This window comes from Borostomias antarcticus (genome assembly GCF_949987555.1).
Source record: "Borostomias antarcticus genome assembly, chromosome: 13".
Lineage (NCBI taxonomy): Eukaryota > Metazoa > Chordata > Actinopteri > Stomiiformes > Stomiidae > Borostomias > Borostomias antarcticus.
In genome coordinates, this window is record NC_140246.1 from 5,113,093 (window position 1) to 5,133,663 (window position 20,571).

At 51.4% G+C, this 20,571-nt stretch overlaps 1 protein-coding gene across 1 annotated transcript in view; it reads right to left on the bottom strand.

The window, feature by feature from the left end:
* phf21b (PHD finger protein 21B) overlaps positions 1-20,571 on the bottom strand; it is a gene marked incomplete at both ends in the record, with an annotated part of 64,246 nt that overhangs the window by 20,853 nt on the left and 22,822 nt on the right. The window contains one exon of the mRNA XM_084447602.1: positions 634-891. Coding sequence (XP_084303728.1) covers positions 634-891 — 258 coding nt within the window. The remainder of the gene's footprint in view (positions 1-633; positions 892-20,571) is intronic.

Genomic DNA, 20,571 nt, shown 5'->3' on the forward strand with positions numbered 1-20,571 from the left:
TCCTAGCAGGACTATGCTAGTATTCTAGTGTTGGTTTTGAGTATGCTAGTATACTAGTGTTGGTCTTGAGCATCCTAGCAGGGGTATGCTAGTATACTTATGCTGATTTGAGTAGGCTAGAATACTAGTTTTGTTTTTGAGTATGTTAGTACACTAGTGTTGTTTTTGAGCATCCTAGCAGGAGTATGCTAGTATACTAGTGTTGGTTTGGAGTATGCTAGTATACTAGTGTTGGTTTTGAGCGTCCTAGCAGGAGTATGATAGTATACTAGTGTTGGTTTTGACTATGCTAGTATATTAGTGTTGGTTTTGTGTGCTAGTATACTAGTGTTGGTTTTGAGTATGCTAGTATAATAGTGTTGGTTTTGACTATGCTAGCATACTAGTGTTGGTTTTGAGTGTGCTAGAATACTAGTGTGGGTTTTGAGTGTGCTAGTGTACAAGTGTGGGTTTTGAGTGTGCTAGAATACTAGTGTGGGTTTTGAGTGTGCTAGTATACTAGTGTGGGTTTTGAGTGTGCTAGTATACTAGTGTGGGTTTTGAGTGTGCTAGTATACCAGTGTGGGTTTTGAGTGTACTAGTATACCAGTGTAGGTTTTGAGTTTGCTAGTGTACCAGCGGTGATGAGCGTACCTGGGAGTGTGGCGTCTCGCCAGCTCTCCTGCTGAAGGGGCGGACGGCGCCGCTCGCCACCCGGCTCGCCGTTTGGAGGTTGATGGGGGACGTCTGCAGCAGCTCCGAGCTCGCCGGCTTTTGTCCGTTAATGTGTGCGGTCACCATGGAAACGGGAGCCTTGGCCGGCACCACGGAGATGGCTATGCTCTGGCTGGGCGGCTTGATGAGGGAGAGGGGCTTGGCCGTCCCTACTGGACAACTTCTTACCGCCAGCTTCTGTCACAGAGAGAGAGAGAGAGAGAGGGAGAGAGAAATAATTGCAAAGAGATTCAAAACAGGAAGTGGCTGCGCAGCAGTATCCTGCATTTGAAGTAATTGAGATTTGTGGGTTGTTAGTTTACTTTTCCAAGCTTGAAAGGGGGATAGGAGAAAACATTGTCTGGACTCTGGGCCTTGCTTCAGACTGTGAGAACCCCCCCCGTGTCTGACACGGGCTGCTTGGCCACACTGTGCAGACTGCCCTCACACACACACACACACACACACACGCACACACAGCGTCCTCCAGTGCGTCCCTGCTCACCCAGGCCCTGGCCTTCCCCCTTCCCTCTGCTCAGGGAAGAGAAAATAGATCTTCCAAAGCAGAGATAAGTACATCTTGCTTTCTCCTCCGCCCACCCTCGCACAACTGCTGGAAGAGGCACTCTAAATATTTTATATTCCATTTCACTGCCCTCTTCTTATTCGACCGCTCGCTTTTATGTTTTTTTTTCTATGGTGTAAGAGGTTTTGGGGAGGGGGAGGGGAGAGAGGGAGAGAGGAGAGGTCTTTCATTCTCATCTGCACTCGGGAGAAAGGACTCCGTCTCCATTTCTCCCTCTCCTCATCCTACCCCAAATGTTGTTTTGTACAGCAAGGGCACTTGTGTTTTTCTTTTTGCATTGTCCTTGTATTGTAGCAGGTGCAGTAGCATCCAGGCAGCAACAACGATGACGGCAACATATTCAAGAGTTGTTCAAAAGTAGAATACCGTGAACGAACCTGGTCAAGGCATAAATCTGCTTGAGCACATGAAAACATTTAAACTATTCTGTGCTTTTTATGCATTTCATTACCTACCTTGCATACCTTATTTCCATTGCGTAAAATACTTTGAAGACTAGCGTTTTAGGTGAGTGTGGGCAGAGGTGAGTAGAGCGGTCTTTGCTTTACAGTCATAACCTCCCGATCACAGTATGACCCAGACAGGACCTGCATTCACAGGCCAGTCAGAAGTGTGGAGGGAGGGAGGGAGGGAGGGAGGTGTAGAGGATAGACACTGCATGCCTAATCAGGTAGCCAAGCCCACCTCCTCCCCTCTCTCCTCTCCTCTCTTCTCCTTTCCTCACCTCTCCTCTGCTCTCTTTTCCTCTCCTCCTCCCCTCCCTCCTCCCATCCCCTCCTCCTCCCCTCTCTCCTCCCATCCCCTCCTCTCTCCTGTAGAAGGCCTGTGTTTTGAGGAGGGGGGGGTGAATTGTGGAACAGCAGGAGTGTATGAGAGGGGAGGAGGAAGGAGGGGTTAGTCTGGAGCAGAGAGGAGGGGATGGGGGAGTCTCCGTGGAAACAAAATTCTCTCTTTGTGTCCAAATCCACTCTAATCAGCATGTCGAACAAGAGAGGGAATGTTTCAGAGACGCACCAGGGTGCTTGCTTGCTTTCTTTCTTTCTTTCTTTCGTTCTTTCTTCGCTCTCTCTCTCTTCCCCCTCCCTCCCTCTCTCTCTCCCTCCCTTGCTTCCTTCTCTCGCCATCTCTGCTTCAGGCCAGATTCACTGAAACGACAAAAGTCACAGAAATAGAAACATCGCATAGCGGGGGGGCGAACGCCGACCGAATCAGCTAACACTTATTTTATTTTTGCAGCGTTCGCAATCCAAAGATTAGATCGGCGCCGGATAAAGTTCCGAACGGGTACGACTACGACGCATCACGGGGAGCGGAAAAGGCGGCGCGCGCCGACACGACGCGGCGTGAATCCAGGAGGCTTATCTGCACCCGGCCGGGCAGGAATCAGCACTTCTGATTCTCCTCCGCCAGTCGTCCGCTCTTAACCGTTAACGTAGCGGCGACAAACAGCCACGGCTGTCTCTGCTACATCGTGAAACGGGCTGATTAAAGCAAGTTACGCTAACTGTAACTCTCCTTTTTTTGGGGGGGGGCGCACACGTAAAAGACGGCGACCGCCTGCGAAGTGAATCAACCCAGATTTGGAGTCAAAGCGGGGGGGGCTAGAAAGCTTCAGAGAGGGGTGGGGGGGGAAAATCATCTATCAACGTTCCACAAATGGACTTAGCGGGCGTAGCGGGTGACTAATACAGACTGTAAGAGCGTATGAAGTCCCGGCGTCTCCGCCCCCCCCTCCCCCACCGGCGTGAATAGGGACCTCATTCATGTGTTGTTATTTATTGACTCCCTCCACAGTGAGTGCGGCGGGGGGCCGCCATTGTTTCGGGGATCAATGTAATCCGCGGGCGGCCGCCATGAACCGGGGCCGCATCTGGGCCCGCCGGCCGCCGCGCATTCATCCCACCGCACCGCCGATTGTCTCAAAGGTCGGCCATTTAAACCCCAGAGCCCCAGAGAAGGACAGTCCCATCCCTCCTGGAGAGAGACAGAGAGAGGGGGGGGGGGGGTAGAGAGAGAAAAGGGGTTGAAGGGGGAGTGAGAGAAAGAGAGAGAGGGCAGAGAGAGAGGAGAGGGAGGGAGAGAGAGAGGAGAGGGAGGGAGAGAGAGAGGGAAGAGAAAGGGAGGGAAGGAGAGACAGAGAGGGGAGAGGGAGGGAGGGAAGGAGAGAGAGGGAGGGAGAGAGATGTGACAAAAAGGCGCGCGGAGGAGCCACAGCGGTGTCTCCAGAGTGACAGGTTAGTAAACAGCCTCCTCTCTCCTGCCCCCCCCCCCCCTGTACGTACGACGACAGGTAGTCTCGTCGCAGCCCCGGGGAGAAGCGGCGGCGCACCAAAGCCCGGCCTGAGAGAGACAGAGAGAGAGAGAGAGAGGGAGTTCTCTCTTTCTTTTTCTCTTCTTTTCACTTTTTTTCAAACGTGTTTCGCGGGCGCCCGGCTCTTTTGGTGTCACGCTGCAGTAGCCGATACGTCAGCGGGCCGGCTGCCAAACGAGATTGTCCCCCCTGCCCACCCCCCCCCCCATGCGGGATCACACACAAAGTGCCTCTGAGAGGAGACTTAATTGCACATATTACACCATTACAGGGCCCTCCGGTGTGGATTGAGATGAGTCACTAATGTACACAGTGCGTGAAGGGAAGGGAAACACCACGAGAAGACGGCCGTACGTGACCTCTGAGCTCGTTGTCTTTTGTACTGTAGCTCTTTGGTCCCGATGGGAATAAGATGCTTCATGGGGGAGGGGGGTGGTTTATGGAACATCGGTCAACAACAATGGCGCGTGTCCATTTACACGTCTCGTGAGGTGGGCTGTTACACACAGTGTGTGTGTGTGTGTGTGTGTGTGTGTGTGTGTGTGGCGGCAGGTGGGCAGGTGTTGTTTGTGAGGGCGACCACAGAGAGAAGCTCCAAGCCCATGGTGAAGGACAGGCTCCGATTGGCCAGCAGAGCTCAAGGCGTCCAGATGTGTTGTTATGGGCGACGGCGCGGGGCCACGACCCCCTGACCCCGGCGGTGACGGGGAGAGCAGGAACCGGTGGGAGGGCGTGTTAAAACACCCGTTAAAGAGCGGCGGCCCCCCGTCCTAATGAGCCGTATTCCTCCCTCACGTGTCGGTGGCGAACGGGCGAGACGGACACATATGGAGAAGCTCCGCTTCTCTATGGCGTCTCCGCTCTCATCAGCGTCCCGCGGCGCCGCGTCTTTCCTCCTCGCTCCCTCGGAAACGGCAACTGCTCGCCGGCCATGTTGACGAGGGAAACCCGACGACTTCCCTGCTGTCCGCCCGATTTCTGGAGCTGCTTTCACTACTTGGGTGTTGATGATTCACTTTGCATATCCCCCCCCCCCCACAAACACACACACACACACAAAAACGTCTCTATCATCTACGGCCCGTCGAGCTCAAAGCTGTCGAGACCACTTTGAGGTCCCGGGCGTGAACCTCGATCGAAGTACCGTGTTAGCGCGCTAATGAGTGCTTTGTACTCGAGCCGAAATCTGATGCTGTAGAAGGACTACAAATACAACCACATGACTACAAACATGGTGGGCAGCCGAGGAGGTCCCTCGAGTCAACAGGACCTAGCTGAAGACCTCAGATCATTCTGTCAAGGCATAACAGAGTCACGGCAAAGCAAGACAAAGCGGAGCTCAGTCGAGCAGTTTATCAAAGCGCTCAGGTTCCATCACCTCCCTGTCTACACCGACACCACGTGTAGTCAACCTGAACACCGCCGCTCTCCAGGGACCGACCAAATCAGATCGCAGAACCGCCGCAGAGAGTACTCGTGTCTGAAATCTGATTCGCCGGTGATACACAGCTCGCGCCCATCCCTCCGACAGGCAGCTGAGAGGGATCTCTCCCTGTACTGTAGGAGACATGCCCCCCCCCTGGGTTGGCGCCATCCAAAAAAACGAGGTTGGGGATTACCAGGGGGCACGGAGTAGGCGGCGTCTGGTGTGCTCTGCTCCCTGTTGTGTGTTTTGGCCGTGGGCTCCCTTGTTGAGCACCCCCCCCGGGTCCGCCCCTTGGTCCCCCCCGATGCCCTGTGCCAAACTCCGGGCCAGGGGCCAGGGCCCTCTCGTGTGCCCCCTAGATAAGCACCAGGCCTGCGTGGCGTGTGCCAGGGCATCTTCTTGGGGGGAATCAATCACCGACGTGGGCCTACTGTGCCCCGCCAGGAGGACAAGACAGCCCGGCCAACTAAGAATGACAACAGCAGACTCCTCCTCTTCCTCCCTCCCTCCTCCCTCCCTCCCTCCTCCCTCCTCCCTCCGCCCCTCACCGACTCCGCGCCACCTTTCAGGAGTCTGATCGGCGCCATGCTAAATGGAGTGTAAACAAATAAAATGGCCGCGGGGGTGTTTTGATTGCAATCCGAACGACTGCCACGGCGCTATCCGGAGCGCCGCGCTATCAGAACAGAGTCCCCTAATGAGACAGGATAATATCGTGTCTGTTTAGCGGAGGCCGGGTAAACAGAGCCCCGGCCTGATGACGGCTGACCTTTACTCTGGACCTCATCTGAGAGGCCGCGCTTTCAATTAATTCCCCCCCCCCCCCCCCCCCCACAATCCGCCAGGTCCAAAGATACTCTGATAGTCAAAAGAGATAGCCGCGCATGAGAGAGAACGTACATTCGGTCGCTCAAACAAGCAGAACGGGAAGGGGGCGGCCATGATTGCTGTCTGTTGTGAGAGGACACTGCAGAGGACACTCTAGCGTCACTCCTTTTGAGAACATCCTTCTGGCAGGAATCACAGGCGTCGGTGTGCGGCAAATTAGGCACGATGTTCGGAGATAAACAACAGCTCATCAATGGCATTACTATCCCAATAGGCTATTGGTTATTATTATCGTTTTTCTGGCCTTGTCCAACCACGGGCGGGCGTCACATGAAACGCTCATTATATCAGCCACAACAAATACAGTCACAGCCCAGTCCAACTTTGATGTGACAGTATGTGGAGGAAGCAGAATTAAATCTTCCCAGCCACCCAATTTCCTCCCAGAGAGAAACAATTTGACGATGTGGTCACTGCCCGTCACGCCGTCTGTAGACAATAAATCCATTTAAATGCAAATCATACTCGCCCTGGGTCTCATTTTCTTCATCTGGGATTGGACTCATTGGAATGCGACACGCAACACAACCACCCCTCAACTAAAGGAAAACCAAACAAGGTCCGTCAGAAAGGGACAGCGACCTGAGGACAGGACAGGACAGGACAGGCGTGGGACCAGGAGTCCAGGCAAGGCTGTGTCTTTGCCCCCATTTCATTGCGTGTTCCAGACAATTTGACCGACTGTCTTGTGCCTTATTTTCGGAGACATAGCCCACCGGTGTCTTTGCCCAGCGAGAAGATATAGAAGATGGACTTGATATTTTGGCGTGTGCAAAGAGGAATGTCATCATGTGTGAATAGCCTAGGAGAAAAAGTCACATGGTTGTGGGAATAAGCTGGATGGCGCAGCTACTTAGAGAAGTGATCAGTAAGACTAATAATCCTTCTGTTTGTCGAGACCTTCTTATGGGCATTGATGCATGTGAATATTTCTTCTTTGTTACTGTAAGAAGGGAATAAAACTGAAACGTACACCCCAGCATATCAACACAGCCTATTAAAAGTCCTGGCAGATTTAAAACAAGCACCCTAGAAGTATTTTCCTGCAGAACAAATACATTCGAAACATAAACAAATCATATTTTCTCGAATTAACCCCGTTGTTAATTTCCAGCTGGCGAGATCAAGATTTCTATCAACAAACGCTGCTAATTACATTTTCTGACGTACATGAGCCATGTCCCAGAGATGAAATTAACCCGATAAAAAAAGATGGGGATTGAGTGTGAAAGGATGAAACGCCCTTGTCACATCTTCAAACCTTTTATCTGCATGTTTAAAAATAAAAAAGGCCTCACAGTATACCCTGAAGAAATGCCGCCATACCCAGAAGAAATGTTTGCATCGCTGCATGATTTACCATCAGAGAAAAATAGAAATGTAATCTAGACTGTTGTGACACATTGACACTGCCTGCTGTTCTCTCCACAGCCTCTCTCAATCAAAAAATGATCGAATCTCACGCTCTCTATTCCCAGCCCCCACCCTGGGCACCACAGCCCCCCAAACACACCGCACCCCCTGCTTTATTAGAAGTCAAATAGCTTGTCAGCTCGTTTCATGTCTGTCTACCCAATTTCAGACTTGGCAGTCTGTGTAAAAACACTCTTCAGACACTTTAAAGGTACAACTAGGCTAGGTGGAATAGTAATCATACTGATAGTAGTACTGTAGTAGTAGTAGTAGTAGTAGTAGTAGTGGTAGTGGTAGTAGTAGTAGTAGTGGTAGTAGTAGTAGTAGTAGTAGTAGTGGCTATTAATGGCAGTAGTAGTAGAACATATTGATAGTAGTAGTAGTAGTAGTAGTAGTTGCTAGTAATGCTAGTGGTGGTGGTAGTAGTAGTAGTAGGAGGAGTATTAGTAGTAGTAGTAGTACAGTAGTAGTAGAAATAATATAATATTGATGATGATAATACTAGTAGTAGTAGTAGTAGATAATAGCTACAGTAGTATTACTAGATAGATAGATTAGCTATGTTGTTAGAAATGATAATGGTGATGGTAGTAGTAGTAGTAGTAGCAGTAGTAGTAGTAGTATAAATAATATTATACTATTGATAATAGTAGTAGATAATAGCTAGTATTACTAGCTAACTAGTAATAATATGGTAGTAGTGGTGGTTGTGGTTTATGCTACTTCACTTTACTGTATAACAATAATCTCATCCCAGTGTGACTGTGAAAGATAAGAACTGCTCCGGCTGAGACTTGCCCTGCGATCACAGTCACAGCTGAGCAGTCACACAGCAGGGCCCCGCCTCTATGTAAATGCAGGGTAATAGATGTCCATACAGGAAGAGAAAATGACTAGACCTTCAATTTGTGCTGGTCTGAATCCTCTGCAGGCCTGCCACGGCTCTGTGGGAGACCTCGCCGGCTCGGCCCCCCTTTTTTAATAAAAACCCAGTTTGCATTGCAGCGCTCCCCCACCTCGCCGTCGTTTCATTTCCATACCAGACCCTGCCTGCTTCCTGTCACTGCCCATCAGCCTCAGCGAGGGGCGTGGAGACGGGAAGCGGCGGCCGGCCGGCCGGACGGGCGCGCAGGCAGGCAGGCGCCAGTCAAACGGGGTGGCGCTATTTTTGAGCGCTCTCACGCTGCCATTTTGGCAGAGCGCCGGCTTCGGTGAAAGGTGTCGGGACTGCCTATCGGTGAACGGCGCGTCCCACGCTGTCAGGATATCAGCTGTTGTGTATAATGTCTTCCTTATCCACTCATAAAATACAGATGCCCTCACTCTCTCTCTCCTTCCCTCCCTTTCTATCTCCTCTCTCTCTTTCCCTCCCTCTCCTCTCTCTCCCTACCTCTCTCTCTCTCTCTCTCTCTCCCCCTGCCAGTGAAAGAGACTTATATCCTATACCCTTCACTTGACAGTCAGCATATATAGTAATAGTACTATCTCAATGTTAACTGATAGAAGGCAGTCTTCATAGAGAGAGAGACAGAGAGAGAGAGAACACAGATGGCTATATTCAGAGTTACATTTCATCAGCCCTCCCAGTCCTCAGCCAAGGCCCACTGGAGGTTGGCTCCACCCCAGATGAGCACCTGAACATACGGTCAGGAGGCCCGGCGATGACGTACTACCCCCCTACTCCACGATGCATGTGGAAATCACATAGATATGGAAAATAATGCAGTAGTGTAGGGCTACTGTACTGTCATTTGTCCGCGTGTCAATTCTTCTGCGATTATAGAAGTCGCATTCCGCTTCCAATTCCAGGATCTCCACTTCTAACAGTGGCCTCTCTCTCTCTCTTCTCTCTCTCTCTCCCTCTCTCTCTTCTCTCTCTCTGTAAGCTCAGTCTTGTAATTAGTAATCACTCCTGGCCGTGACTCCTCTGGGTGGAGGAGCAGGAGGGGAGCCCCTCCCCCCCTCCCCCCCCACACCAGCCCCCAGCCCTGACGGCCCTTCAGGTGGGCTACAACAGCTACAGGAGCAGACAGGGCGCCCATGCCTAGGAAAGCCTAATCGGGCCTAACGCATGCAAACAGGCCATGGTCGTCCGGAGGAAGTTGGACTGAGGAAGGCGGGCCGGGGCCGTGTCGTTTGGCGGGCGCCCGCGAGGGTTCGGAAGCGCTCGGGTCAGGTGTCGATCTGGTAAACGGTCGTGGCTGAGAACACGGTGCGGTACTACTCGGGGGGCGGCGCCTGCGGCCGGCGTCGGCGTGGAGCTTCGACCTTCCGCCTGCGGACGCTCTCATGCTTCCTCGCTCTCCGCGCCCTCTCCTTTCTCTCAGTTCAAAGAGCAGCCGTGTCCGTGTTAAGAATCCAACTCGCCCTTAGCTGTAGGAACCCTGGTGTTAAGATTGTCAGATTGTAGTTGGTTACATTACCTGCCTTTCAACAGTAAATGTGTTCCTCATAGTTAACGCTGTGATATGCTCTTCTAATAAGAGAAGCAAGGTACGCACACTGTTTCAATAGCTCCCAAAGTGATCTAATGAATTAATTTAATGATTAAATCATGTTGGGAGCTGTTGAAACAGTGTGCAGACCTTATTTCTCTTATTAGCTTGACATTTGTGGGTCGAGCACCTGTTACTTTTGCACTCTTGGATGTGAGTGCATTTCTCCGTTCCTCTCTCTCCCAGTTACCACAGACTAGTGGTATACCGTAGCCATGTCCTGCAGGCTACAACTTCAAAGCGGATCATCTGTTCGAACCCCGAGCCTCCCTCTCTTCTCTAAGAGACCGTATGAGCGATGGCAGCGCGGTAGCGATGGCAGTAACTAAGGCCGGCCAAATCATTTACTAATCAAGCGAACAACCGATCTCAGGATCATGGAGAGAGATGTGACTCCTGGCCCCCTCTTCCTAATGAAGACATTCGCCCGCCCCCCCCCCCCCACCCCCCCTCCTCGCCGAGCGCCGGGGCGCCGCCGGGCATATTGACTCGCCGCGGTTGACAATCAGAAATTGCCGAAAGGTCAGAGCGTGAGAGAGACGAGGGGAGACGGAGTGCGGAGCGGCTGCGCCGGCGACCAATCATCTTAACCGGCGTCTCCTAATAGGATGTAATAGGAGGAATGAGATACGGGACAGACGCAGGCGGCCATGGGAAGTTATGGGTGCTGATTATCGCCTGGTTAATGTCTGTCATCAGCGGTGGCTTGATCTAGCTGTCTCTGTTAACCCTAGTCACTGCCCCCCCCCTCTCTCTCTCTACTTCCCTCTCTCTCTCTCTCTCTCTCTCTCTGTCGTACCAGAGGTCTGACCTTGTTCACCAGGCAGGTGGACGGACACCACACTGCAGTTACAGCACCATCCGTCTCCCTCCCTCTCTCTCTCTCTCTCTCTCTCTCTCTTTCCCTCCCTCTCTCCCTCCTCCCTCCTCCGCTGAACTCTTTCATTCACAATTCCATCCTCACTATCACAGACATCCTCACATATGGCCTCTTACAGTCTCTTAATCCACCGGGCAGAGCGTCAGTTTGGGTGGGCTGTGGAGCGTCCTGCGCCGTGACACCGTCGGCACTGGATTCTAGACCGGGAGTGGGGGGGGGGGGGGGGTGAGAGAATCGCCCGTCTCCTACGAGAAAGTGCCGCCCGGGCCGTCCTCACCCGCCCCGGCACATCTCCAGTCCAGACGTTTCAGATTAGCCCGGATCAAGGACATCTGCCGGAGCAGAATCGGACACTTCCATTGCTGTTCTCTCAGCCGCGATAGCAGAGGGAGGGATATTGAACCGGGAATGGCTCTCTCAGCGCCACAGCGAGCGCTCAGCGTTGGCATGGGCTCCAGCGTGGCCTCAGGGCGGCGCTCTGCGAAGCGATCGATAGTTGAACTCGCTGTTGTCATTTCAACCTATTGAGCCGGAGATCAGAATGAGAATTCAAAGCCAGTCGATGACTGACAAGTGTTTGAAAGATAAACCCGGAGAAATCAATTAGCATTCATAGATTCCTGATGAGTGAAAAACGACCATGATTGCATTCATTACGACCCCGAGCAAGAAAAATGTTGAACTACCTACATTAACGGGGGGGGCTGAACTTAAAGGACCTTGCATTTGCCATCTATTTTCCCTTGAATGTGTTCCAGGAGCTGCTTCCAGTGTTACAGTAAAAATGTGCTGACAAAAGGTTGGGCGCGTTGCCCCGACGGGATGGTGTTCGTCGCTGCTGCTTTTAATCTCCCAACGTTGCCTCAGCTTCTGTCAGGAGCGTTTCCAGCAGCTAGGGGCCTGGGGAAGCCTTCTAGACGTCAGGGGCCCGGGGAAGCCTCTAGACACTGGGGGCCGTAGCAGCTAGGGGCCCGGGGAAGCCTCTAGACGTCAGGGGCCCGGGGAAGCCTCTACACGTCAGGGGCCCGTAGCAGCTAGGGGCCCGGGGAAGCCTCTAGACGTCAGGGGCCCGTAGCAGCTAGGGGCCCGGGGAAGCCTCTAGACGTCAGGGGCCCGTAGCAGCTAGGGGCCCGGGGAAGCCTCTAGACACCAGTGCCTGTAGCACTGCTGGGACGGAGGAGAGCAGGGAGCGGGGGAGGGAGGGAAACAGGACAGCTGGCACTCCAAGAGAGAGAGAGAGAGAGGGGGGGGGGGGGGGGGGCTGATGAGGAGGGGGGTAGGGGGAAGGAGCAGAGGGGGTTTGCCCATGCAGTGGGAGGCTGATGGAGGTGGGAGGGTGTGGGGGGGGGGGGGTGCTGGAGGCCAGCAGATGGACCCCCGCTAACAATAGGCTCAGACAGATGCAGCCACAAAGAGCATCAACCGCACATACACAACGCAACACACACACACATACACGTATACACAACGGAGGATTGCAGGCCACGCTCCAGAGGAGCCTCATGCCAAACACACACACACACACGTTGTAGACAGAAAAATAATTGATGAGAAACTGGAGAAAGAGTCTGCAGACAGACTGGAAATTACTTTTGAGACTGTGGGGGTGTGTGGGCACTACTGTCCTGAAATACAAAGTGGGCAACTTAAGAAGAACAAGCAGACAGGTCCCCGAGCAGCTCAAACTACTAATCCAGGACTCTCTGTGACATCTGTCACACGCGCACACAACCAGATTACAGATCAACTCTGAAACAGAAGGTTCCAACCACAAAAGACTGAGCCCGCCTGATTGCTCCTAACACATGATCCCTCATCCCTGACAGGATATGGGACACCTCGTCACTTTAGCCAGGAGTCACTCAACCGTCAACCAGGCAGGTGCATTTGAATAGTCGACCCCCGTGGTCAGTAAGCACCCTGGTTTTTCGTTTCTTGTAAATTGGAGGACTTCCTGTATCTGCCCAGGAGTTCTGGTGGGGGGGGAGGGGGGGAGAAAGCACCCGCTGTGGCGTAGCCTGCTGCCTGGGGCGGGGGAGGAGACCCCCCCACACGTGCCTCACCCCCACCCCTCTGTGGACCAAGTGTCAGGACCAAGCTCCATCAAAACAATCCCACCATGCCCCTGGCTAGCACTCGGAAGTAGCGTGCTTGAAAGCTAGTTCAGGCTGTGTGCGTGATTGTGTGAGTTCAATCTCTATTTGCAATCCAACAGATTATACTTGCACACGCTGTTACCCTCAATATGTTTAACTTTAGAGTCGTACTTAAAGCAGTGATTAAAAGTGCCTTGAGCGGATACGCATTCGTCATTAGCTAAAGACCTAAAGAGCAAGCGAGTTCTGTCTCGGAGCCGTTTTGAATAATCGGTACCAGATCCAAGCATCAAGGTGAATGGAAATGCAAATGGAAACACTAACATCCAGGTTTGTCCAAACAGAGAGAGGGCGATTAAGTAAGTGTTGATCCCACTGCAGGCACGCGGTGAGCGCTGGGTGATTAACCCTCGCCGAGCAACAGAGGGAGGGAACGCAGGAGACTGGAGCGGGAGGAAGCGGAGAACATGAAGGGGAGGACCTTGTAGCCTGCCGAGGCGTGAAGGCAGCGCGATAACATCGACCATGTCAGGGGAAGGCTTCCGATTTGGCCCTTCAGTCTTAATCAGCGGCTAGGCCTCGTCCAGACCCTCACTTACACATACACTCTCTCACACTCTCTCCCCCACGTATTTTCTCTCTCTCTCTCTCTCTCTCTCTCTCTCCCTCTCTCTCATACACTTATCCCCTCTCTCTTTTCTCTCCTTCATTTCTCTCTCTCAGCAGACGCCTTGTCGAGTACAATTGATTAGGTTCAGAGCCCCTCTCTGTCTCTCTGCTCTCATCTTTAGAAATTGTCCCTAGTTTTACAGCATGTTTTCTCTGGCCAAAACACCGCCACCCTCGCCATTACATTCTGGGGAGAGGAGAGAGAGAAACCATTAATCAATGTAAACACACACACACTCTTTCGTTTGCCTGGGCCCCCGCCCCCCCCCCCCCCCCCCCCCCCGTAACCTCACCTTGGCTTTGGAAATCGGTGTATTTGGCTTGAGCCCACAGGCAAATGTTGACACAGCGGATTTCAATGAGAAACGTTCATTTTCGGATGTACTGCACCCCCCCCCCCCCCCCCGTCGGTGAGGGGGAGCGAGTACGGCTGCCAGGGGTAATTGAGGCTGAAGCTGAGGGTAAGGTGTGTGTGTGTGTGGGGGGGGGGGGCTATTGTGACCTCAGCGTGTGCTCTCAAGATGCGTTGGGGACCCCCTCGGTCAACACAGCCATTTCTCTTTTCATTATTTTTTCCCCCCCCTGTCGAAACCCATCCCCACCGACCGGAGCTGTCATCAACTCAGCTGGTCCAGAACCATCAATTCCTCACTTACATGCCAATTACCCCATCCTTTCGATCGCTCTCTCCATCTCTCACTCTCTCGCTCTCCGTTCCTCTCTCTCTCTCTTCCTCCATCTCTCTCTCGTCCCCTATTCTTCCCGGAAAAGGCTCCTCTCGCCTCTCGAACGCGGACAAATATCTCCCGGCGTGAGCTCGGCGTGAGCTCGGCGGAGCGCGGGTTGCCGGTGGAAGGCTTCTCTAAGCGCTTTGCGGAGGAAGCTCATTACATCTGGCCCGGCGGAACTCTGGAGCCGGCTGAATGGACCTATGGCTCTTGTAGTCCTCTCCAGCAGCCACTTCATGATTCGGTCATCCGGAGAATTACCTCTCCCTAAGCAGGGTGGCAGACGGCTCCGGCTCCAAAAAGCCCCCCCCCCCCTTTCGCTTTTTTCCCCTCGCTCCATTATTGGTCGTCCGCAATCACTTCAAATTAGATCTACGAGTCAATACCGCAAGTCAATATTTAATTGGCTCATAGCAGGTGGTAATTCAGCCAGAGACGTGGCGGGTGTGGGCGGGCTCTGTGGCGGGCGTGTCCTCCATGTTGAGAGGGGCCTGAGAGCCCCCAGCGAGGACGCGGTAGCGACGCGCGGCGTCCAGGGCCGTAACAGGGGGAGCAGGGCCCGTCTTAATAAAGGTCATTAATTGTTGTCAAAAAACAGACAGGCAGGGAGCTGATTGGCTGTCCAGAGAGGTGTCACACGGCAAATTATCAGAGGATGCCTCGATAACACCCAGCGCTTTCAGTCAGTCAAACACCTGTGTTTATGTGAATTGAGGCTACTGGTTTTAAATCCAACAATGTCATATTTTACCTTACGCTAGTTTCCTCCGAAAGTTGTAACTTCACTAACAATGTGTAATGAAATATTCATGTGATGTTAGATCACTGTACTTTTGGAGGAAACTTTATAACACTGTGAAGTCTATAAGCCGTGCAGTACCTGCAGTATTGTTCATGGAAGTACAGTATCCACAAATGTTTCCAGTTGTAGCCTGTACCGCCCAGGGCACACTGTTAAAAAACACCTCTTCAATTCCAGGTAGGGAATGATTTGACAGGATTCAGACTGACGCCAGACACCATCAGACAACAACAACAACAACAACAACAACAACAACCACCCAAATGCAAATTCAGCCATTTTACAAGGTAAAACTGCATGCTATAATAGAAAACAAATCCTGCCTCAATTACACACGCCGATGCCTCACTACAATTACCCACCCATCACAGAGCGCAAAGTTCATTTTAATTAGTTTTTTTTTTAAGTACTTATGCATAGCATGCTCAGCAAGGGGAAAAAAATATGCAGGGGCTGGAAAAGCGCCGCTGTCACAAGGCAAGGGGGAAATCGACTCGCTCTCCATAATGAATCGCGGCTCGGAAATTAAACTGACACCTAATGAATCTGTGGCGCTTTTTCCTCTCTTTTGTCTAGCTCTTTGGAGAGCGGGGGCGAGGGGAAGCCGTTACCGTTCTCGGCGCTTTCCCGCAGTCACCAACGCTTACTGTCGCCGGGAATGGGACAGAGATGGACTGCGGTCCCGTACAGAGTTTTAGGGGGAACTGCTCCCTGGAGCTTTCACGAGGGGAGGGGGGGTGTGTGCTGTACTGTACCTCAGTCCTGTTAGGAACAAGTATATTAGGCCGAACACCACTCAGCTCCACCTAGCCGACGGCCGAGTTGAAAAGAACAACCAGTCGATTTTCAATCCTCCTCTCCAGTCCTCTCTCAGGCAGTCTTCATGCTGCAGCAATTCTCTCCTCCTCACACCCCTAGCTTCAACAAACACACAAACCAGGGACACTCTAGAGAGAGAGATATGGATGTTTTATCACAGCTAGGCTGTTATAGGAATAGCTCTGTTTGTTTGTCGTCTGTAACCCTAATGGATACATGTACAAATGTCCAGGGACGGGTGCAATCAAAATGGAAGCCGAGTCTACTATCACTGCTCACCAGCAGGGAAGGTTATTGGGACACTGTGTATGAGAAAGAAGGAGAGAGAGAGAGAGAAAAAGACAGTGAGAGAGAGATGGTCGGACAGATAAATGCAGCCGGCTTCATTCTGTATGCATTGCTTTCCACACTGGGGAAATGTATAAGCAGAGTGCTGATAGTCTCCAAATCAGTTTGACTAGGGTGCCGAGGATCGCTGCATCACAGAGATTACCTCTCGGCAGAAAGTCTACACCATTTTACAACGTCTACACGGTATTTCCATTTTACAACGTCATGACTCCACTGTTTCTTCCGTCACAGGCTCTGTCCTGTCCGCTCACTACGGCCACAGAGTACTGAGAATTCACAAACCGCCGGTGAGGTGACGCTGAGGTGAGGCGAGGTCACCGACGTCGGAAAAAGAATGTACTCACGAGGAAAAGACGCCAATCTTTTAGAGCAAATATTGGCTTTTACAGTGAATGGACCCGATAGAGATGACGACTGCCACAGGACGAAATGAACGAATACCTCTTAGAAGGAGATGATTTCCTGAATTGACAGATTACTCGGTGTCCACGCCGTCGTCAGTTCGAAACTGTGGTAGACTTCCAAATACATTACAGCTTTATTCAGCGTGACTACAGTATATTAGGACGACTATACTCATGAGAAGCATACTTGCCACCCCCCAAAGCTGTGTAAAGAAGATAAATAGCAAGTTTACCACTGTTCACACAGTCACTACTTCGGTCGAAGTTGCATGCGCAACCTAAACCTAAACCGCCCCTTTTGTGGGGGAAGCCTTTCTAGGGAGCGTGTTAGTGCTGTTTGGCTAACTCCGCTGGGAGGGGGGGGGGGGGGGCAGGGCTATAGGACCACTCTCCACCACAGACCCCTCAAGTCCACCTGGCCAGGGTCACCCTCCTCTCCCCCCAGCCTCCTAGAAGCACCTTCCTGCTCCATCTCGCTGGTGAGGGAGAGGAAAACGCAGCCACCAGGGACCAGGGCTGAGATATGGAAATGTGCAGGAGGAGGAGGACCAGGACCAGGGGGGAAGCTGTTCCCCAGCGTGACAGCTACTGCGGCCAGGGCTGCTTCCTGACCGAGGGGCCGGACATGCTCCGACATCTTCCCACTCGATTAGAGGTGCGCTCCCGACATCCGGTTCACTTGGAAGACAGGCGTCCGAGCTTTCCCAGAGTATCCGTGTTGGAAATGACTGTTCTAGCATTACCCAGACACCTGCGCAAAGCCTTTCCACAGTAGTGGTGATTAGCAGATGCCATCTTGGGGCCTCATTTGCGAATGTTAAGTTTGCACCTGATGTTTTCCAGAAGTACATGATTTAAACAATAAAGGCAGATCAAAAGAAAACAAAGAAAAATATGTATGTAAACTAAATCAGTCTCCTCTTTCCGTCTTTGTTCGGGGTCCTTTCTGTAATAAGTATAAACTTGGCGCTGGCGCAAACATTTCCTAAATTAGTTCCTTTGAGACGTGTCCCCGTGCTTTGAAACGCTGGCTCGTTGAAGGAGACAAGTTTTATTTGGAAGATAAAGAGTTGTTTTGTTTTTTTTCTCGAACAGCGGCACGCAGAGAAGATAGAAGACAGTGGCGTTTGTGCCAACACGCCGTCGTGAGGCAATATCCTGCACTGGCGGAAATCTCATAGTGTGTGTGTGTGTGTGCACGTTTGAGTGTGTATGAGAGAGACAGCGGTCTCTCTACCTACGGTGACAGATCGCAGCGGGGGTAATTTGAGCGGCGACGGGCACAGAGCTCTCACATCCGCGGTGTAGACGTCTCCGTTGGCCAGGCCCACGTCGGCAAAGCCCGGTCTCTTCACTCTTGAAGACCCAGACTCTTCCTGCTTTGATAGCAGAAAGGAAAGGAGCTCTGAATTAAAAGTGTGCCTTTGTGCACTTTGCTCGGGATTCAAATGTGGCCGATTCCTGTTAGACTTTGATCGTTTGTTTCCGTGTAATGTTCCAGGACATAATGTTCCACAGGCTTCCAATTTTCCACCTCTCATTTACGAACCTTCATTTCCTCCGGAACCGCAATTTTCAGAGTCAATCTTACTTATTTTTTTGTCTCTCAAGAAAGTCTTCTGAGGAGGCTCAAACCGTAACTCTTAGAGGAGGCGGTTTTCATTACTGTGTTCCTCAATTAGAACCAAGAATAGCCACAAATCCTCTTTCTCTCTCTCTGAGAGAGAGAGCTCACTAGTCATGGCCATGAGATGTGGGCCGTTTTGTTTTTCATACTGTGTTCCTTTGTCAGTTTAGAAGTCGTACAGCGTGCTTGTGTCCATGGAGACGACGTTCTGTATGGAAGCCAGGTCTACATGTGAAATGCATTTCAAGGTTCTCGTGTTGTGTTCTTGTTGTTCTTAGTTCTGAGACCAAAGAATAATTGTAAAGCTTCTAGCCTTTGATTCCTAGCTTACCATGAGCCATGTTGCGCTTGCACAGTCTTCTATTGAGGAGTGCTGTTATAGTTGTCTAGATCTGCAGGTCTTCCCCGTGTGTCTGTCCAGGCTGGTGCGAAGGCCCTGGGTGCAGGGTCGTAGGTTGACATTCTCATTACATCCAGGTCGCAGAGGTCAAGCCTGCTCTGCTTCTGGCGGACTGGAGCAGACCATCTCAGAGGAGGGAGGGGGAACGGGGAGGGCATGGAAGAGCTCACGTGACACTGGTGTCATAGACGTGGTGCGTCTGGATCCCCTTCACTTACAGTCACATCCATAAAGAGACTAGAAACTAGGCCCAAGGAGCAGCCTGGGACTCGCCTGAGTATCCACCCCCAATATGAGTCACTCTGCTGCAGGCTCTGACTTCATCCTTTTTATAGCCTTCTACTATGTTACTGCTTCCTTTCTTAGTATAAAATGTAGGCTCCCTCCCTAGACAACATGGTGTTTTGGCTTTAGTCTCCATGATCCCTTTAGCCCTTCTGAATAATTGAAATAATTCACAGTCATAATTTCAGCACTATGCTCCCTGATCTGTTTGAGAGCGTTGCAGGGTGCAAATGAAGGCTCGAAAGAGATACAGTATGAGCTCCCTTGAAACCAGGAAATAGGAAAATTGTGGGGGGAGGGATATGTTGGTATGCTTTCTCAGTCTATCAAGCTGACTGTAGGCTTGTGACTGTTTTATTTCTTTATACGGTCGTGCATCGACTAAATATGTAGGCCTATGTGTTGAGGCTCTGGTGCTGAAAAATGGAAGTCCATATTTTCTTGCTGTCTAATAATAGGCCTTATGTGTGGTGAAATCACATAGCTAATGAATAGATAGCACTACTATATGTTAGATATATTGTCGCACTGTGAGTGATGTCTGTGCTGTGCCAGTGCAAGCCTGATGTGATGACAATATGGTTTCAGCTCTCAAACCAGTGCTGACATCATCGCTTTGGATCGTGAGCGGACACTTGTGTAATGGTTTGTCGCCTTGCGGTATGACAGGAAATGCAGCGCGCATATTTAACTGTCATCCAGCCGCCGTATAAATATGTCACACGGTCAAGTTATGAAAGCATTCATTTCCAACGTTTTTAAGCGTCACAGGAATTAAATGCCTTCATGTTGCCTGTGCACTTGTTTTATCATATGATGCTACAATTTGTACTGCTATATGTAAATAACATGTATGATGCATATTGAGAGATTTATCTGTTTGTATTTTTCAGAATGACATGGGGCATTTAATTTATATTACGAGGAAATCTGCAGTGTGCAATGTTATTTCGCTGCTGGTTGCGCACATCTTGTGTTACTGTCCAATCACTGGACTCTGTTGTGTGAATGCTGATAGTTGTAGGACAGACTACCGCTAGAGTGAGCTCCTAAAGTACCTTGAAAAACTACTGCGCGAAGATTAACGGCATTGAATGACCAGGCTCTCCCAAAAGCCTCCGTGTAATGTGTACACTGGAGCATCGTATACACGCCTACTCTTGACATTTTTAATACTCTCATCAGAGCTTCTCGACAAAGCTTTTGCTGCTCAAACGACTGAAATGAAACCTCTCACAGCTGTCCCTGGGGGCGGTGGCCAGACTCTCGGTCCATCCCATAATAAGCCACCCATAGGCCCGTGAGACTGTGTTAGACAAGTCGCCCCGGACAGCCACGTCCTCAATTACACACCTGATAAAGGCCTCATCTCACACCTCCGCGCAGGGGAGAAGCACATGTAGTCAGGAACACCATTAAAGATCTCGCCCCGCCACCGACGCCCTGCGAGGCCGCCATAGAAGCCCTCCAGCACCAATCAGTGGGCTCCGAGAGTATTAAAAGTCCCGGCCCATAAAGGCTGCTGATCCATATGGTGCTTCAGAGGGACATATCATTACCACGCCGTTGCCCGCTCCCTCTCCCCTGCTCTGTCTGTCACCGAGACAAATGCAAACGTGGCCCCGCCCCCCGGGCCGCAGCACAGGGCGGGCCACGGGTGTGATGAATGGATTCACGTTTATTTAGACGTGATTAGAC